Source organism: Anabrus simplex, chromosome 4, assembly GCF_040414725.1.
Source record: "Anabrus simplex isolate iqAnaSimp1 chromosome 4, ASM4041472v1, whole genome shotgun sequence".
Lineage (NCBI taxonomy): Eukaryota > Metazoa > Arthropoda > Insecta > Orthoptera > Tettigoniidae > Anabrus > Anabrus simplex.
Window position 1 is genome coordinate 94,273,974 of NC_090268.1, and position 18,605 is coordinate 94,292,578.

The 18,605-nt window shown below is 40.9% G+C and overlaps 1 protein-coding gene across 1 annotated transcript in view; it reads right to left on the bottom strand.

Moving 5' to 3' along the window:
- The window catches only part of nAChRbeta1 (nicotinic acetylcholine receptor beta1), a 933,151-nt gene that overhangs the window by 608,374 nt on the left and 306,172 nt on the right, over positions 1–18,605 (bottom strand). The window contains exon 2 of the mRNA XM_067146256.2: positions 3,131–3,267. Coding sequence (XP_067002357.1) covers positions 3,131–3,267 — 137 coding nt within the window. The remainder of the gene's footprint in view (positions 1–3,130; positions 3,268–18,605) is intronic.

Here is an 18,605-nt window from a genome sequence, read left to right on the forward strand (position 1 = left end):
TCGGGGCTTTCTTCTTCAATTTTGTGTGTAACTGTGTACTGTAGCCAATAAAAGTTTGAGGGTGGGTTGTTATCATTCAGGAAAGGTCTCGAACTTTCCACGAGGGTATAAAAACTGCTGATTTTCTTGTCTCCGGGCCATTCGTATAATATCTTTCTCAGTGTGTGAATATGTAGCAGGGGGCGGGAAGCGCCTCGTTCCTCAGGCAGCAGCTCTTCAGCAAGGTAATGGCCTTTTAACATCTTTATTTCTTGCTAGCTCAGCAGTTTAACTCGCGGGGAAGGTTCGGAACCTTTAATATGTAACCTATATCTTTAAATATGTAAGCCTTTTCAATCCTTGTAAAAACTTCACATAAATTGAACTGTAATTCGGGGATAGAGAGTGCTTTACCCTCTCGAGCTCCCCTTCATTTTGAAATTGAGGTGACTACGTTTTCGTGACCGTTTCTACTCTTCTTTAATGTGTTAAGGTTTTCTCATACGAGTCACCTCCCTAGCTTGGGATTAGCCCCTGTGTAATCGGTCCAGCGCCACTTAGGTTTTATAGGTGTCTTTAGGAGTGCATGTAAACGTCTCCAGTCCTTACTGTATTTTGAGCCAGTAACTTAACCTGTTGTTTTCCTTCATGCGAAGGCCCTGTAGGTTGGGTACATGATACCCCTGTGCCTTGAGGGCAGTTAGAAGTAAACTTTGCTGTGGCCTTTGATAGGCTTGTAAAATCGAGAGTGGATCTGCTCTTTCTTGTATTTTGATGGGGGCCTCTAGGAGGCTTAACATGGTAATTAGGAGCAAGTGCTCCTTGGTACGATGGGGTTTTCTGTCCTTAAATCAAATGATTTCCTTGGCAAGGTTGGGCTGGTAGCTCAAGGAATGTAAAGTGGGGCTTGGAGCCCAGGGCTTGTAACGAATATTGAACTTGTTCTTTCTTTTGTAAAATTATTCTTGTACCTGATTTTTCCATTGTTATTTCACCCAGTGAAAAATGTTAAATTGCCTCTAAATCTTGTTAAGTTTTGTATTTTAAAAAATATAACCTTTATTGAAATTTTAGGTTAATCTTTTGGCCTTGTAGTTAGACCCATTCCAACCCGCACCTTCTTTCACCTCTGCTGTTCCACAGATATCTCGGAACAACAACAACAACAACAATAATAATAATAATAATAATAATAATAATAATAATAATAATAATAATAATAATAATAATGTTACATGGTTCACATCCGTTCATTTGCTAATGGACGTTCATAGATGCTAACACGTTGGATTTTTTCCATAGGAGTCAAAAACATAACTGTTTTTACATTTTAACACTCCTAAATGCTATCGACCTCAGTCGGAATCGAACACGCTGTTTGGAGGATAGGTGTTGAACCACTAACCGACTCTCGTCCCTGAGGACCACGTTAGCAAAATCAACGTCTATGACATTCAATACGGTATTCAATATTGAATGTCAAGCGGCTGCAAATGTGTGTTGATGGAGTACACAGTAGTAATTTTATTTAAAATAATAAAAACAATAATTTAGAGTGTGATTAGAGATGAAATAAATGTAATCCGACATATTAATGTGCTTGCCATGAGAGGTAAAATAATACGCAAGAGATTTACGATGCATGCATTTGTAATATGATTTCGGGGCCTAGGCTCTTAGCGAATTTTCAAGGGCTGTGGCCTCCGTACAGATGATTTCTACCGACTGCTACTGAAAATTTCATTATTGTTGTCATTTATTTATTTACTTATTTATTTCTGTACATGGCGGAGCTCAGGCTATGAGGCCTGCTATTATGCCAAACCATATAATTATGCACCTGCATAAACATAATATACTGAACATTATAACTACTTAAAATTACAAAAAAAGTTTATTATAATTTTAAGCTTACATATTGAGCATAATTTCAACTGCCGGTCCAAATTGTCGTAAGTGGATTCTGAGTTTAGCAATACCACGTTGATTAGCTGGACAGAAACTATCTGATCTTGAAGTTGTTTATCCAATTTTCATGTTTCCCTCCTGTTGAAAAATTCATTACAAATCGCTCACCTCGGTGCAAGGAATAGGCCTTTTACGGTGTTTCTGCCGATGTTATACGATCTTTGAAAGAAGGGATATACATTTTTCTTATAAACGTCATGTGGAAATTTTCCAATCCGAGCGATTTCGAGAAAATCTATCATATTTGAAATTTTCTTCCCGTAAATTGTTCCAAACCAAAACCAAACTCCATGAAGCAATAGCCGACCGAGCGACTGATTCTCAGCCCGAAGGCCTACAGGTTGCCAAGTCAGCACAACGAATCATTTTGGCCGTTATTCTTGGCTACAAAATGGCCATATCAGCTGCTGCTAGACCCCTCCAAGGACACAGTAGGTAGACGATTTATCAAGAATTCAGGAAACCTTTACATAACATCAATAAAACAGCAATCAGCTTCAGAGGATCCCTTAATAAACAAAAATCAAGAGACCCAATTTCACCAAGTTAAATCAAACGACTACACTCATTTCGAAGAAAAGAAGACCAGCTGAAGAGAACAGTGTTTTTAAGTAACACGTAACGTCGACTCAAAAAATTCCGTTTTAACTTTTTTATATGAACAACTAAGGAAAACATATACATCACATATGAGCAGAAGATGTTATATACCAACAAGTTTTTAACATCTATTAAAGTGAACAGGAAATTGTTTTAAATTACTTTAGATCATAAACAGAAACATCTTCACTCCCCACTTCACCGCCCCATTCAACACTCCCCATCTATTTTATCATTGTTATCTTTTCAAATTAGCTTCTTTTTAAGCATAACAAAGGTACTATTTTAAGACGGTATTTTGAGAAGACGATAATTTTACGTAATTTTTCCTAAGCAGTGTTAAGTAGCTGAAGGTGTTCATAAAGGATGAAACATGTCCTACTATTAATTAATTTGCTTACAGGTGGACATTATTTTTACTGATTTAATGCAGATACAGCATCTCCAGACCACCGCTCCAAATTTCCGAAACAATTTCAAATTTCCTCTGTATTGCTTACAGATTGAGCATAATTTCAAGTGCCAGTCCGATTTCCCGTAAGTGGATTCCGAGTTTAGCAATGCTGGAAGAGAAGTGACTTACCACGTTGATGAGCTGGACAAAAGCGAGACCGAAGCGGACGTCCACTTTCTGCGTCATGTTCTGCACGGGCCGGATGAGCTTGTTGTATCCCCTGAAGAGATCCCGGACCAGTCGCTCCTCGTCCTCAGAGCACCAGCCTGTAACAAAACATTCCAGTCACACACGGTCATGAATACGATGATATATTTATATATGAGAATTGCCAATAAGGTCGCTACTATTAATGGCTGTTGTTGTTGCAGGTGCTGTTCATGCACTTGTAGAGTGCTGAGCATAAACTAACTTGGGCTTAACACAACACATATGTACTTAACATAAATATGGTGATGATGATGCTTGTTTAAAAATAAATATCTAACATCTAGGTCAGGGCCTCTCAAACACTCAAAATCTCACGCGTGCATATCGAGGCGCAGAGACTCCGTGCACTGTGCATCGTTCCGTCTCGGCTAAACTCGGCTTGACTCGGATGGTGTAGTGCGCTGAGAGCGACGAAGCGTTCGGTGACAGACGGCTTGTTTATCAGTGAAATAGATAAGCGCAAGACAACAACAAATTAATGGAGCAACCTGTTTCAAAGAAAGCAAAGACTTCCGAAAGTCCATTTCAATCGAACTGAGAACTTTCGTATATCTGTGTCGGTCGGGACGATAAAGCCAAATGCTTAATCCGTGGGACAATAATTATGTGATTTAATCAAAAATTCTACGAGAATTTGTTGAAGGAAGATTTTCCTAAGCTGCATCGAGAAGCAGCTAAGATTATTTCTGTATCTGGTTCCACATGCATATGTGAAAGGTATTTTTTCCTGCTTTGACTTGTACGAAAACTAGATGGCGTGCGAGTAGGCCTATTTCTGATTGTAATTTAAAGAAGGCTCTCAAATTGCTGTCAGCCGGTCCATTGTTCCAGGTATGACTGGTATCATTGCAAAGATAAAGGAAAAGAAGAGCTAGAGAAGGTAAATTGTCCGCTCAAACCAAATTGAAAGAAGAGTGTTTTAACACCGGTAACGTTGTCCCATACAACAGTGTCCCCGCTCACCGCATGTACAGTAAACATTTCGCAGTGAGGGGAGGATCAGCGGGGAAGGTGGAGAAGGCGAAGACAGGCCGAACGGGTTAGACAGGTGTAAGGGAAGTGGAGTGGGAGTTTGCACTCTGGACAACCTAGTGAAGTCGTCTCCTGCACCTTGCGCCCGTGCACTGCACGGCGCATGCACCCTGAGAGGCCCTGATCTAGGTCATCGGCCCCTAATGGTACGAAATGAGACGAAATGTACTGACAATTTAAAAGTCCGAAATTCACCCACAGACCAGAATTCAAAACTTGATAATGAAGTATGAATGGGTGAATATTATTTTAAAATAATCGGCTGATCCAACTCACAATATTCAAAGGATAAAATAATCCAAAATCAATCCACTGACTAGAATCCAAAAATACGACAATTAACAATGATTATGAACTTAAAACAATCAGTGGATCCGACCCGCAATGCCCCAACTTCCCACATACAAACTTAAAACAATGGTATATACTGACCAAGTGGCTGCTTCCAAAGCAAAAGCCTGAATCGATTATGCTTGTTGTCCAGAGGGGTCCAAAATCCAGGTTAACCACCCCTCATAATGGCACTTATCAGTAGTAAAGTAGAACCATAATATTTATCATCTAGCGGTACTAATCACAACTACTCACACATTGTGGTACTACTCACAGGTAACGCAGACCTGTAGTGTTTCTTACATAATGGTGCCATTCATAGGCAACGCAAAACCATGGTATTCCCCACATAGTGGCACTAATCACAGGCAACGCAGGCCCATGGCGTCGCTCATACAGTGGTGCTAATCACAGACAACACCCAGACCAGTGGTGTACCTGGAAACGCAGACCCATGATGTCCACAACCACATCCTGAAACACCCCAACAAGGATACCCTGTTTTTATCTCCTCGGGGTGTTCCAACCGTACCTGGACAGAGGCGAGCTTTCGTCGTAGTGGCGAATACTATACACGGGTACTGTAAAGCCATGGTAATCCACCCACAGACGCACGGTATTTCTCACATAGTGGTACTAATCGCAAGAAAAGTCGACTCAAGGTGTTTCTCGCGTGATGATACTAATTACAGCTAAGATCATGGTTCAAAATTTAGCAGCCCTTGGTTGTTCCTTTTAGTTGCCTCTTACGACAGGCAGGGGATTCCGTGGGTGGATTCTTCGTCTGTCTTCACCATCCACAGAAGTTTTAACACAAATCGAACTTTGTTAAGAGATGTCTTTGCCAGTGGCTTTTTGTATGGAGGGTTAACAGTTTGAGATGTCAGAAAACTGAATAACTCCAGAACATAAACCAATGTATTTACGACTTTAGGACTTGGTACACTTACATAAAGTCGGAGGATTGAGTGATTGGCCGCGGGATTTGGGCTACGTACCTGTCAGCCTGCATTCGGGAGATAGGGGGTTCGAACCCCACTATCAGCAGCACTGAAAATGATTTCCCGTGGTTTCCTATTTTCACACCAGGCAATTGCTGGGATTGTGCCTTAATTAAAATCACTGCCATTTCCTTTCTTCTTCTAGCTCTTTCCTTTCCCGCGTCGTAAGAAGACCTATCTGTGTCTGTGTGACGTAAAACAACTTGAAAAGAAGAGAAATACTCATTACTCTACCTACTGCATTAATCTGACTGATAGCCGGGCTGAGTGGCTCAGACGGTTCAGGCGCTGGCTTTCTGACCCCAACTTGGCAGGTTCGATCTTGACTCAGTCAGGTGGTATTTGAAGGTGCTCAAATACACCAGCCTCGTGTTGGTAGATTTACTGGCACGTAAAAGAACTCCAGCGGAACTAAATTCCAGCTACTCGGTGTCTTCAAAAACCGTAAAAGGAGTTAGTGAGACATAAAGCCAATAACATTATTATTATTATTATTATTATTATTATTATTATTATTATTATTATTATTATTATTATTATTATTATTATCAAACGTTGCACTTGCTTGCTTCTGTGTATTTTAACAGTTATATCTGTATCCATCTCTCTGTTCTAGGGACTGTAACTCTAAATGTTTTCTTTCAATAAAACAAAGCCCATAAGCACCTAATTTCAACCTGATAGCTCTCATAGTATACAGAATATCAAGTATCAATACGTTTTTCCAGTAAATGTGTAGTTTCTATTTTGTAATTTGCTTTACGTCACACCGACACAGATAGGTCTTATGGCAACGATGGGGTAGGGAAGGTCTAGGAGAGAGAAGGAAGCAACGTGGCCTTAATTAAGGTACAGCCCCAGCATTTGCCTGGTGTGAAAATAGGAAACCACGGAAAACCATCTTCAGGATTGCCGACTATTGTGTTCGAACCCACTATCTCCCGAATACAAGCTCTAGCTGCGCGACTTTAACCGCACGGTCACTTGCTCGGTAATATGTAAATTATAAAAGATTACGGACTTCTCTAAAAGTTTCGTTATCACTGTGAATACGTTGCCAGGAAATGTGGTGGTGATATTGTGAGGGCATATTCACAATATTAGTCAGTGTGGGAGTTCCGATAAGAACAACAGGATGTAAATCATTCACCCCGTCTCCTTTACCATCCTGGTACTCTGCGGGCGAGGTGCTGTGTTCTATATCGATTTTGTCATATCCTTGTATTGAACAGTGGTTAACCCGTGATGCTACGATAAGCCGGAGAGCGAGTTTAAGGCAAGCAGAGAAGGGTTATCTCCGAAGGAGGAGGCTGGGCTATCGTCAGACATTAGCCATGTCGTCATATTCTAACATAATTACGTTTACATCATGATTGATGGTACACAAGCTCAGCTTTAAATACGATTAACTCTTAGAGGAACACAATATTTCTCAACTCATTACTATTACATTAACGCTATTAGTCATAATCAGTTATTTTCACCCTTAAATGCTTCGTATTCCATACGCACTGCTGGGCATTAAAAGGTGTTAGAATGTCCTATCCCACAGATGCTAAACTTGCCAAATATACCGGATGTTCCCAAATGTGTGGGAGAGAATGGAGGGGAGTATAGTACACGTTTAAATAACACATAAAGTGCAATCAATAAATAACACTGCTCTGTATTAAGGGCAGTCGCCCAGGTGGCAAATGTAATTCTTAAATTATTGCAAAGAATTAGGAAGTTTATTGAACATCTCCCTTGATAAATAATTCCCCTGCCTATAAACGAATATTTGTCCCAATTTATTCTCTTGAATTCCAACTTTATCTTCGTATTGTGATCTTTCTTACTTTTAAAAACACTACTCAAATTTATTCGTCTACTAATGGCATCTCTCTACTGACAACTCGGAAAATACCACTTAGTCGAGCAGCTCGTCTCCTTTCCCCCAAATCTTCCCAGCTCAAACTTTGCAACATTTTCGCAACGCTATTCTTTTGTCGGAAATCACCGAGAACAAAATTGAGCTGCTTTTCTTTGGATTTTTTCCAGTTCTCGAATCAAGTAATCCTGATGAGCGTCCCATACACTGGAACCATAATCTAGCTGGGGTCTTACCAGAGACCAGAACCAACACATTCCATCGCAGCGAACGGCACCTTTTCTTACAAGGACCTTAGTCCTAGTCACAGACAACGCCCAGACCCGTGGTGTTCCTCACATAAGGGTACTGCACCTCGGTAACGTAGAACCATTGTGTTCCTCACATGGTGGTACTAATCGCAAGTAACGTCGACTCGTGGTGTTCTTCACGGAATGATACTAATCACAGGTAGTCTTATGGTTCTAATTTCAACATCCCTTGGTCGCCCCTTTTTGTCGCCTCTTATTACAGGCAGGGGATACCATGGGTGTATCTTTCGTCTGCGCCCCCCACCTACAAGGGTTTTCAAAGTATTTAAGTCTCGTTACTGCAGAATCTTGATAGTGACACAGATCGTTCTATGTACTTAACACGGTGGTGTCTGTTGCATGTATCAGCACAAATAGGCACATACAGTCCGTGTACTTCAAACTTGGTGAGAATTTGCCTCTTCTCTATCTTTCCCACCAAGTGATGTTCGAGTTACACTTCTTCGTACTGTTGAATGTACGGTAGGAGCAAATTTAGGTGCAGATTTTCAGAAAAATTGCTTTGAGCTTTTAATATCCTTCAGGTTTTCTTTTGTGACTTAAGGCAATGTGGTTTCGAATCAATAGGTCATTATCGGTGCGATTTTGGCTTGGAGCAGTTGCATAACTGTTCGAAGACTTATTTTCGTGAGGTTCGTGACTCATTCATAGCGACTTTGGCAGACTATAAAATCCACGCCGAAGATGAGCGAAGATCCTAGTATTTCACTAATGATTTCGTACTCCAGTAGGTTCCTTGTAAGTTCAAAGATTTTATGTCCCAAAAACTAATTTTGGACCGAGCTCGATAGCTGCAGTCGCTTATGTGCGGCCAGTATCCAGTATTCGGGAGATCGTGGGTTCGAACCCCACTGTCGGCAGCCCTGAAGATGGTTTTCCGTGGTTTCCCATTTTCACACCAGGCAAATGCTGAGGCTGTACCTTAATTAAGGCCACGGCCGCTTCCTTACCACTCCTAGCCCCTCCCTTCCCCATCGTCGCCATAAGACCTATCTGTGTCGGTGCGACGTAAAGCAAATAACAACTAATTTTGGGCCCATGATTCTACACAGCAATAAGCTCGATTCTAATCTTATTTACCTGATTCTACTGTAAGTATAGTAACTGCCAATTCGAGGCGGTAATAGTGTGCTCAGTCAACACAATAGGACGGGGATTCCATTTCCTGTCAGAAAGTCACAAATTTAGAAACGAGATTTTCACTTGTAATGAGACATATGGCCTCAGCCTACACCAAAAAATGAACGCGATGATATTACATGGGGCATCCCTCTAGCACTTGTTACGTGATTGGCTAAATTCAACACTGGCGGAAGGAAAGATCAATATTGCCAACCCAAAAATGAATGAACATAATTTAGTAAAAAAAATTAACTTATGAATACAAAACTTCTTGAAAAAAGTTCTTTCACTTCACACCAGGGTGCATGATCCTGAATCAATGGACATCATTTCTGCGCTTGACATTTGCGACAGTGATGTTCCCAACAATACATCGAGTACTGAAACTGTTTGCTGTCTTACTAGTAACCACTGCCAAACCAGTACGCTCGTCTTCATCCCTGAAATATTTAAAAACTTATAATGCAGAATATGACTACACAGGAAAGATTGAACGTGTTAGCTCTTTGGTATATCCACAAAGAAGAACATGTGACCGTAGAAAATATAATCCATGAGCTGGCTAAAAGTCCCAAGAGGCCTCTGCTAATGTAATCATCAACATGTATACAAATGTGTCTTAATTAAATAATTGTGTACCGAGCTCGATAGCTGCAGTCGCTTAAGTGCGGCCAGTATCCAGTAATCGGGAGATAGTGGGTTCGAGCCCCACTGTCGGCAGCTCTGAATATGGTTTTCCGTGGTTTCCCAATTTCACACCAGGCAAATGCCGGCGTTGTACCTTAATTAAGGCCACGGCCGCTTCTTTCCAATCTCTATGCCTTTCCTATCCCATCATCACCGTAAGACATATCTGTGTCGGTGCGACGTAAAGTAAATAGCAAAATAATAATAATAATAATAATAATAATAATAATAATAATTATTATTATTATTATTATTATTGTGTACTGCGGGAGTTCGCCGTGCGGTTAGGGGCGCTCAGTTGTGAGCTCGCATCCGGGAGATAGTGGGTTCGAACCCCAGTCAGCAGCCTTGAAGATGGTTTTCCGTAGTTCCCCATTTTCATACCAGGCTGTACATTAAAATAATAATGGCACGGCTACTTCCTTCCCACTCTTAGGCCTTTCCTGCGCCATAGTCGCGATAAGACCTCTGTGTGTCTGTGCGACATAAAGCAAATTGTAAAAAGGTATTATTTTGAAAGTTTTAATTTAGTGTTTCTAATTTCACAATATGCACCCAACATTATTTTATAGAAGTACTCAAATTTTAATTCTAATTATCCCCCCCTCCAAAAAAAATTCTGCGTACGCCCTCATGGATTGGTTTCCTGAAATTACTTTCTGTGAAGACGTGTGCACACAGCACTTGCCATCTGATGGAATCACTACTAAACAACTGCGAGAAAGAGAAGAAGAAAGGAAGCCAGTTCTCGTTTTCCCTCCTGCTCTCTCAGCAAAGCAAAGCCCCCCTGAGAGCTTCCGCTCAGGCCGTCCCAGTACAAACACGTCTTGTTTGTCGATTGAAGAGTCCAGTTGACAGTAGACTCACTCCTGGCTGATACAATTTGTTTATCGACAAGAGGAGGAGAGTTCTCTGTCTGCAATTGACAGTGGATGTTCTGCTGACGCAACAGATACGTTAGTGAGGTACAGAGTTAACTGGACAGCATTGCCGGACAGTTCCTTTGTTACTTGGTGAATGTGAGTGAGTGCCCATCCAATTGCTGAACTACTGGACACGTTAAGCACAAACTGAACCCTTTAAAATTCTACGGTTCTAGCCCCCCAGGCAAGCAACTCAACGTTGAAAACATCCTAGGGATATGAGCTACGAATTTTAGGTAAATAAAATATATCACAGCATGAGAATATATGCTTTATTTATTCCTAATAATTACAATCATTTACTTAATCATCGTAATCCGGTCGATTAGATTTTCAGTTTGCCTTTTTCTACCACTACGTGCGCTAATGCGAGCCAATGCAGAGTTTCACTTAAGCACCACTACAAGCGCTAATGTGAGCCAATGCAGAGTTTCACTTAAGCACCACTACAAGCGCTAATGTGAGCCAATGCAGAGTTTCAATTAAGCACCACTACAAGCGCTAGTGTGAGACAATGCAGAGTTTCATTTAAGCACCACTACAAGCGCTAGTGTGAGACAATGCAGAGTTTCACTTAAGCACCACTACAAGCGCTAATATGAGCCAATGCAGAGTTTCACTTAAGCACCACTACAAGCGCTAATGCGAGTCAATGCAGAGTTTCACTTAAGCACTACTATAAGCGCTAATGCGAGTCAATGCAGAGTTTCACTTAAGCACTACTATAAGCGCTAATGTGAGCCAATGCAGAGTTTCACTTAAGCACTACTACAAGCGCTAACATGAGTCAATGCAGAGTTTCACCTAAGCCCTTGTAACTACATTCGGTGTGGACATTTAAAAAAAAACCTTTGAAGGTATTGAACCAGGGAATACATTACAGAAATAAGTATGTAAATATGTTAATTAGCTAGGATTTGAATAAAAAGGAAAACGAGGAAAGAATAAGCGATTTTAGGCTCTTTTCCCGGAACTGCATTTAGGCCGAAAGTGGTTTTCAAAATTTGCTTTTTAGTTTGATAGAGCTACCCAGGACTCACAATTTGAAACCTTTCCGGAACCTTTGGCCCTTCAACTTTTAGAAAAATTGAGGAAATTGCTTAGTTTCACATTTTTTGTGGTATGGGGACCCCTACTTTGTCTGTTAAGAAATGTTTTCAACGATGAAACTCATTCATTATTAACGTTCCAACAAACCGAAGTTTCTTTCAATGTAACATTTCATATCTTTTGATCCAGGGATGTGTAATTTCAGTTTATAAATTACGTTTGAACCGAGACTCCGTACCTCCGGTTGCAGTGCGCCCGCCTCTTACCGTTGGGTTCCGTGGTGGTGACCAGCATGGTCACTCTATATGAGATTTGTGCTGGACAAAGCGGAGGTGGGACAGATTTTTCTCCCAGTACTCCCGTTTTCCCTGTCATCTAATTCCAGCGACACTGTCCAGTATCATTTCAGTTATTAATCATTATCCCAGAGGAGTGCGACAGGCTTCGGCAGCTTGCTCAAATTCCTATCCATGACGCTAGATGTGGGCTTCATTCATTACATTCCTGACCCGGTTGATTGAGCGGAAACAGGCTCTGGATTTTAATTTTCAAATGATGTATGACTTTTAAAACAGTTCACATATCCAAAACTCTTTGGAATGAAACCCTGTGATTTCCAGAACAACTGCATGAAGAAGAATACCGCTGAAAATTGAAAATTAACGTAGTTATCAAACTTTTCAAAGTACTATATTAGTGATTCATTTATTTCAGCAACCTTCATTTCAATCCTCCCTCCCAGCGACTTAACATAGACTCCACCTCCTTCCTCAGATTATTACTACACTTATTCTCCCCCCAAGTACCCCTCCTGCCAGCTATGCCAGATAAACAACTTCTCATCCACCAAGTCCCCAAGCCAACCAAGGTCTTAATCAGCCACCTCTCCTTCATCCTCCCTTACTCTTCTGAAGTTCTACTTTCCGCTACAATTACGATGGTTAAGCAACACTGGTCTTGGTCAGTACATGGATGGGTAACCACTCCCAGCCATCAACTCACCTACCAATACTCTTGAAAATATCATGAACTCAATACACACTTCCCCTCACGGGAAACTTCGATACCCTAGAGCCTGAACCTAGGCCATTTTCTCACCCCCCCCCTCCCCCACGGGGTGCAGGTCACACTCTGACCAGTGCGATATCTTACAAGGTACCACCACCTACCAAACCATCTTGTACAGTCACTACCTGTCGAAAGCAGCACTCAAGACCTTCGGGTCGAAGGGCTAAATTGGCACAAAGGATCCGGGCTCCCGCCCGCATATCCCTTGTGATGCGTGGTCTGTTTAGCAAAGAGAAATAGGTCTGAGGTTTAAGTGTTTAAACAATTATTGCCTTCCCATATTGCTGCACTGCGATACATGAACACAAGAGAAGTAGCCTATTGAGCACAATTAAGTTCTGGTAAGTTACAAGCAGCGAGGGGACCGGAAAAGAGCTGAGTATTCAGTCTGGAATAGAGGTGTGACAAACGGTTTTATTTTTTGTGTAACTGCTACATCTGTCACTGCTACAATAAAGTAACAGTTAAAAGTAACGTCCAACGTTACTCAACATTTGCTGGTCACGGCTTCAAGCTTGTCTCCTTACAGCTGTGTTCCGAAGTCACCTTCATACACTCGCACATGCGCGCATGCTTCACTACAATGTTGAAAGTCGGTGCAGCAAAAACGTGCATTTCTATTTGCTATAAAGTAAGAGAGGCAGACAACGGATGAAATGAGAAGACAACATAGCGTCTTTTCTGAAATCCAGAGCAGTGAGTTTGAAAATGCCCAGATCAAGGATAGAAGACAAGAAAACATGATGATCTGTCTGCCAAAGCTCGTCACAAACCGATACAAGAGGATCGATTAAGTAAAATGAAGTAATGTTGTGTTAGCTATAATATCAATAAGGAAAGTTAGCATACTAATTTATTCATGGTACAAGAACAATTGTACGGGTGAAACTTATAATACTGTTATAATGAAGTTAGTCCTGCGCGATGTCTGAGTCAACGATTGCCCCTGAGCAGTTGAATATTTCATAATAGAGTACACTTTAGTTACCAGGTGACAGCAGCAACTTAAACAAATACACTATAGAGTATATCTATAGTCTGGAAGATTCTGCAAAATCTCTCTATCTATTCTCTAGACAAGTACGTGAAATGCATATGAAGCGATTCTAGATAAAGGTGTAAAAAAGAAAAAAAATATGAACAGCATCTTCTCATCAAATAGTATCCTTACATATGTTTGTGCTTTGACAGTTTGCAAAGACACACTAAGTAACCGATAATCACAGACTATGGGATGTATCAGTACGTAGAATATAACGGGAAACATTTAGACGGTGTTGACTTTAAGTTTCAAGTAGAACACCAGTTCCAACATAGATGATGATGATGTTGATGATGATGATGGTGATGATGATGACATCTAGTATATCGGCCCCTAATTGATTCGAAATGAGGCTAAATATAATGAAAATTTAAATTCCAAATTTCCTCCAATGACCAAAATTCAAAAGTTAATGATGAAGAACGAATGAATGAATATGAATGTAAAATAATCAGTGTATGTATGTTGGGTATTCAGCCCGAAAGCTGGTTGGATCCTCAACAAGTTTACCATTAGCTGTCTAGATGGCCTAGGTGTCACTGAAGAGGCGTACTAGGGAAATGAGGAGTGAGGTAGTTTCCCGTTTGCTTTCCTCACTGAGCCAGAAGTTGCTATTACACATCAGTCTGCCAAGCCCACTGAAATACGTGCACCAACCGACCCTATGAGCGACATTTTCACACCATTCATAACAGGGACTGGCTGCATAAGGAATGGCATTACTAGCATCGCTCATACCTCAGCCACTTTCATATTGTCAAAGCCAAGTATAAAACTGAGACAGGTCAATGAAAGTAACAATGTTATTCTAGCCCATATCAGAAGACATAGTGCACTGTAAACACTACATCTTGCCAGCAAAGGCCTAAATAATCAGTATTGCGCAAATATAGATAGGAATCATAGATAGGAATGTGCAATTAGGTCATAGAACTCACTAAAACAGTCTGGACATCGTAATGAGAATGATATGAAAATTTTAAATGCTTTTTTTTTTTTTGCTAGTTGCTTTACGTCGCACCGACACAGATAGGTCTTACGGCGACGATGGGGCACAAAAGAGCTTGGACTGGGAAGGAAGCGGCCATGGCCTTAATTAAGGTACAGCCCCAGCATTTGCCTGGTGTGAAAATGGGAAACCACGGAAAACCATTTTCAGGGCGGCCGACAGTGGGGTTCGAACCTACTATCTCCCGAATACTGGATACTGGCCGCACTTAAGCGACTGCAGCTATCGAGCTCGGTTTTAATGCTTTTATATTTGCATAACACTCAATGTCTACGTAATATCCTAACATCATCATAAAATTGATGTAACGTACAATTGATCCACAATTTTATAAGAAAAGGGTAATAGCCATAGAACTCACAAGAACAACCTGGACATTGTAATCAGAATGCCATAAAATGTCTTTTTTTAATCTTTTCTAATGAATGTTATCACAATGTACGTATAGTTCACTCTATTAGTTTTTATTACTTCATAAGAGGGTAATGTTCCAGGACATCCGATTAAAAAGTGTAATTATTTTAGGCTGATGTTCACCTAAATTGAGGTCGAAACTAGTACTTAGCAACGCATTATGATATAACCATAGGCAATGCAAATAATGTATAGTATTGAACAGGTGGAATAGAATATTTTATAACTAATTATACTTATGATCTCAGTGCAATTCTTCTTCTTCTTTTCCTGCCGCTTTTCCCACACCTGTGGGGTCGCGGGTGCGAACTGCGTCGCACATGTGGATTTGGCCCTGTTTTACGGCCGGATGCCCTTCCTGACGCCAACCCTCTATGGAGGGATGTAAGCACTATTGCGTGTTTCTGTGGTGGTTGGTATGATCTCAGTGCAATACGGAACCGAAAATGAAATTTATAACCCATGATACACACGATGGTATTATCTACAGGCAACACCAAGACTCGTGGTGTTCCTAACTTAAGGGTACTACTCCTAGGTAACGTAGATCCACGGTGTTCCTCACATGGTGAGACTAATCGCAAATACAGTAACGTTGACCCATGACGTTCCTCACGCAATTGTACTAATCATAAGTGGTCTCATGGTTCTAATTTCATCATCCCTGGGTCGCCCCTTCTAGTTTCCTCTTACGACAGGCAGGGGATACCGTGGGTGTATTCTTGGTCTGCGTTCCCCGCCCACAGGGGGTGAACCAGGATATAACCTGCCAAGTTGTGGGGAGAAGGCCAACTCCTCAACCGTCTGAGCCACTCAGCCCGGCGATGTGTTGTCTGAAAATGAAAATGTGTATTAAGACGCAGCCCACGAGTTGGAGGAATGAACCAAAACTGGTTGAAATCCATGGATCTTCCGGGAATCGAACCCAGGGCCTTCTGAACTGAAAGCCAGTACGCTAGTCATTCAGACAAGCATTTAGACTAAACTTTCATTTAGGTTAACATACATACTTCATTATAGACTATTATGCCTTTCAGCGTTCAGTCTGCAAGCCTCTGAAATTTTAAGAAACACGTCCTCTATTTGTAACTTACCTCTGAGGCCTCGTTTAGTTCCACATCTCTCATCTTTAAATAAATAGAAATCTTGTTTAACCGTCACGTCTTGGTCTCCCTGTGTTTCTCTTACCCTTCATGACACAGTCTATAATTCTTCTAGGTAACCTATCTTCCTCCATTCAATTCACATGACCCAACCACTGGAACCAGTTCATGCGTACAGCCTCATCAATCGTGTCCATTCCTAACTTAGCCTTTATCTCCTCATTCCGAGTACCCTCCTGCCATTGTTCCCATTTGTTTGTGCCAAAGATCATTGTAGCTAATTTCATGTCTATTACTTCTAGATTATGATTAAGATATCCTGGGTCCACCTAATTGGTCTCAAAACAGACCAGTGAAAATATAATTTCGTCCGGGAGATGTCTTTCTTTCAGAATTCTGTTGACTACAACTGCAAGCTAACTGCATTAGCTTTGCTTTACTTTCATTCATTCTCTCTTACTGTACTACCATCCTGGGAGAATCAAAATCGAAAAGCAAAGCTCATGGTTCAACAGCCCCGAAGGCTTACCAAGAGACCGCTGCTCAGCCTGAAGGCCTGCAGATTACAGTGTGTCGTGTGGTGGTCAGGACCGTGAATTCTCTAAGCCATTATGCTTGGCTTCCTAGATCGGGAGGAGATAGCTCCTCAATTGTAATCATGTAGGCATAGTAGACCTCGAAACAGCCCTCAGATCCAGGTAAAAATTCCTGACCTGGCCGAGAATAGAACCGGGGGCCCTCGGGTAAGAGGCAGGCACCCTACCCCTTCAAACTGCGGCGGACATCCTGGGAGGAAACACATCAGTAATGTTAAATAATTCCCATGAGCTGTTCTTGAACCGCAATGCTTGGACTTCAAAGTCTTTTCCAATACAAAGGACTAAACAATTCAAATATCAACTTCGGAGAATGGAATGTATTTATTTCCAATAAGAATACTAACACATTTCCCTACAGACCCAATGATTAGATAAGTAACTACAAGTGCATGTGACAGCTTCCACTTGGCTCAAGATATCTTTATCTTCTCCGAGTAAGGCTTTCTCTTGAACCCATATTCTAGTCGGCTGTAACAAATCTCTGTTTCCTGATTCCTTCACAGCTGCCACAATAATGTGCTTATCCTAAGAATATCAGTCTCTTCGGGATCTACTCGAACCTGTTTGCAGATTGTTCCCCAACACTCTAACTTCGCTACCACATTTCCCCACAATGCATCCCCGGAGTGAACTGAAATATCCCCTTCTTCCTCCTCCGGCTCTACACTTTGTTCGCCCCGCCTGGCTTGACGTCATGGCATCAGTTTATCGAACTTGGCAGCTCAACCCAATTTTAGAAACGTACGGTGCGTACCTTGAGATGTACGGAAGAGAAACAACTAGGTATTTATTTTAAGATACATTTATTTCTGCTTCCTCGATTCAGAGGCTGCCAAAATGACAAAGATTACATTATTACAGACTACACATTTCAAATATGATTCGTATTAACGGTTGACATTTTTACAGAATGTCAAATTGTGTTTAAGTATCCTCCTAATCAATATATAATATGCATATAGTTAAGATGGGCTTTCAATTAGACATGTTTCAACCCGAATATACGGTCATCCTCAGTAAAATGCATTCTAATAATCTAAGAACATTACACACACGATTGTATACAGTGGTGTTAAACAAGTTTTTCATTAAAAATTATGATAATGAACTCACATAATATTAGTCTCTGACCAGGGGTGTAGCCAGGGGGGGGGGTATCACTGGGGGTAATAACCACCCCTAGCCCCCTCCCATCGGCTGATCCTGGCTACGCTACTGCCTCTGACTTAACACCATAATTGAGGGGCAACTGTGTACAGATATATTTGAACTGCATCAAGGATCATCGAGAAAGTTTCAACAAAAAGACCCCCAGCACAAATACTTTTATAATGGCCATCACCTCGGATTTTAATTGCATCACTATTTTAATTTAATACATTTTTATTGATGATTATGATGCTTGTTTTGTAACCGTCCAGGCTTCTCCAGACAGACTAATTTAATATACTATCATTTTACGCGATATCATTTGATATCAAGTTTATCCGCCATCGGCAATTATTTATTTATTTATTTATTATACGTCAATAATTTGTAAACAAGGAATCATATTATATAATTATAACATCATTTATTATTTAAATTATTATATTAGGTAGGATTGGAATTCATTATGTACTGTAAATATGGTCAATATGTTGAGACATAGTTGTTGTTATTTCATCTCATACTTGTGTATACGGAAAAGGTTATTCTTATAGCGGGGGAAAATTACATGAGTCATTGGGTTAAACTCATGAGCCAAGGCAGTAAACAGCGACCCACGCGCGAGGCATGCATACCACCAGACTACATCATCGCCACGCCTACTGGTCTTGTCAAGAAGAA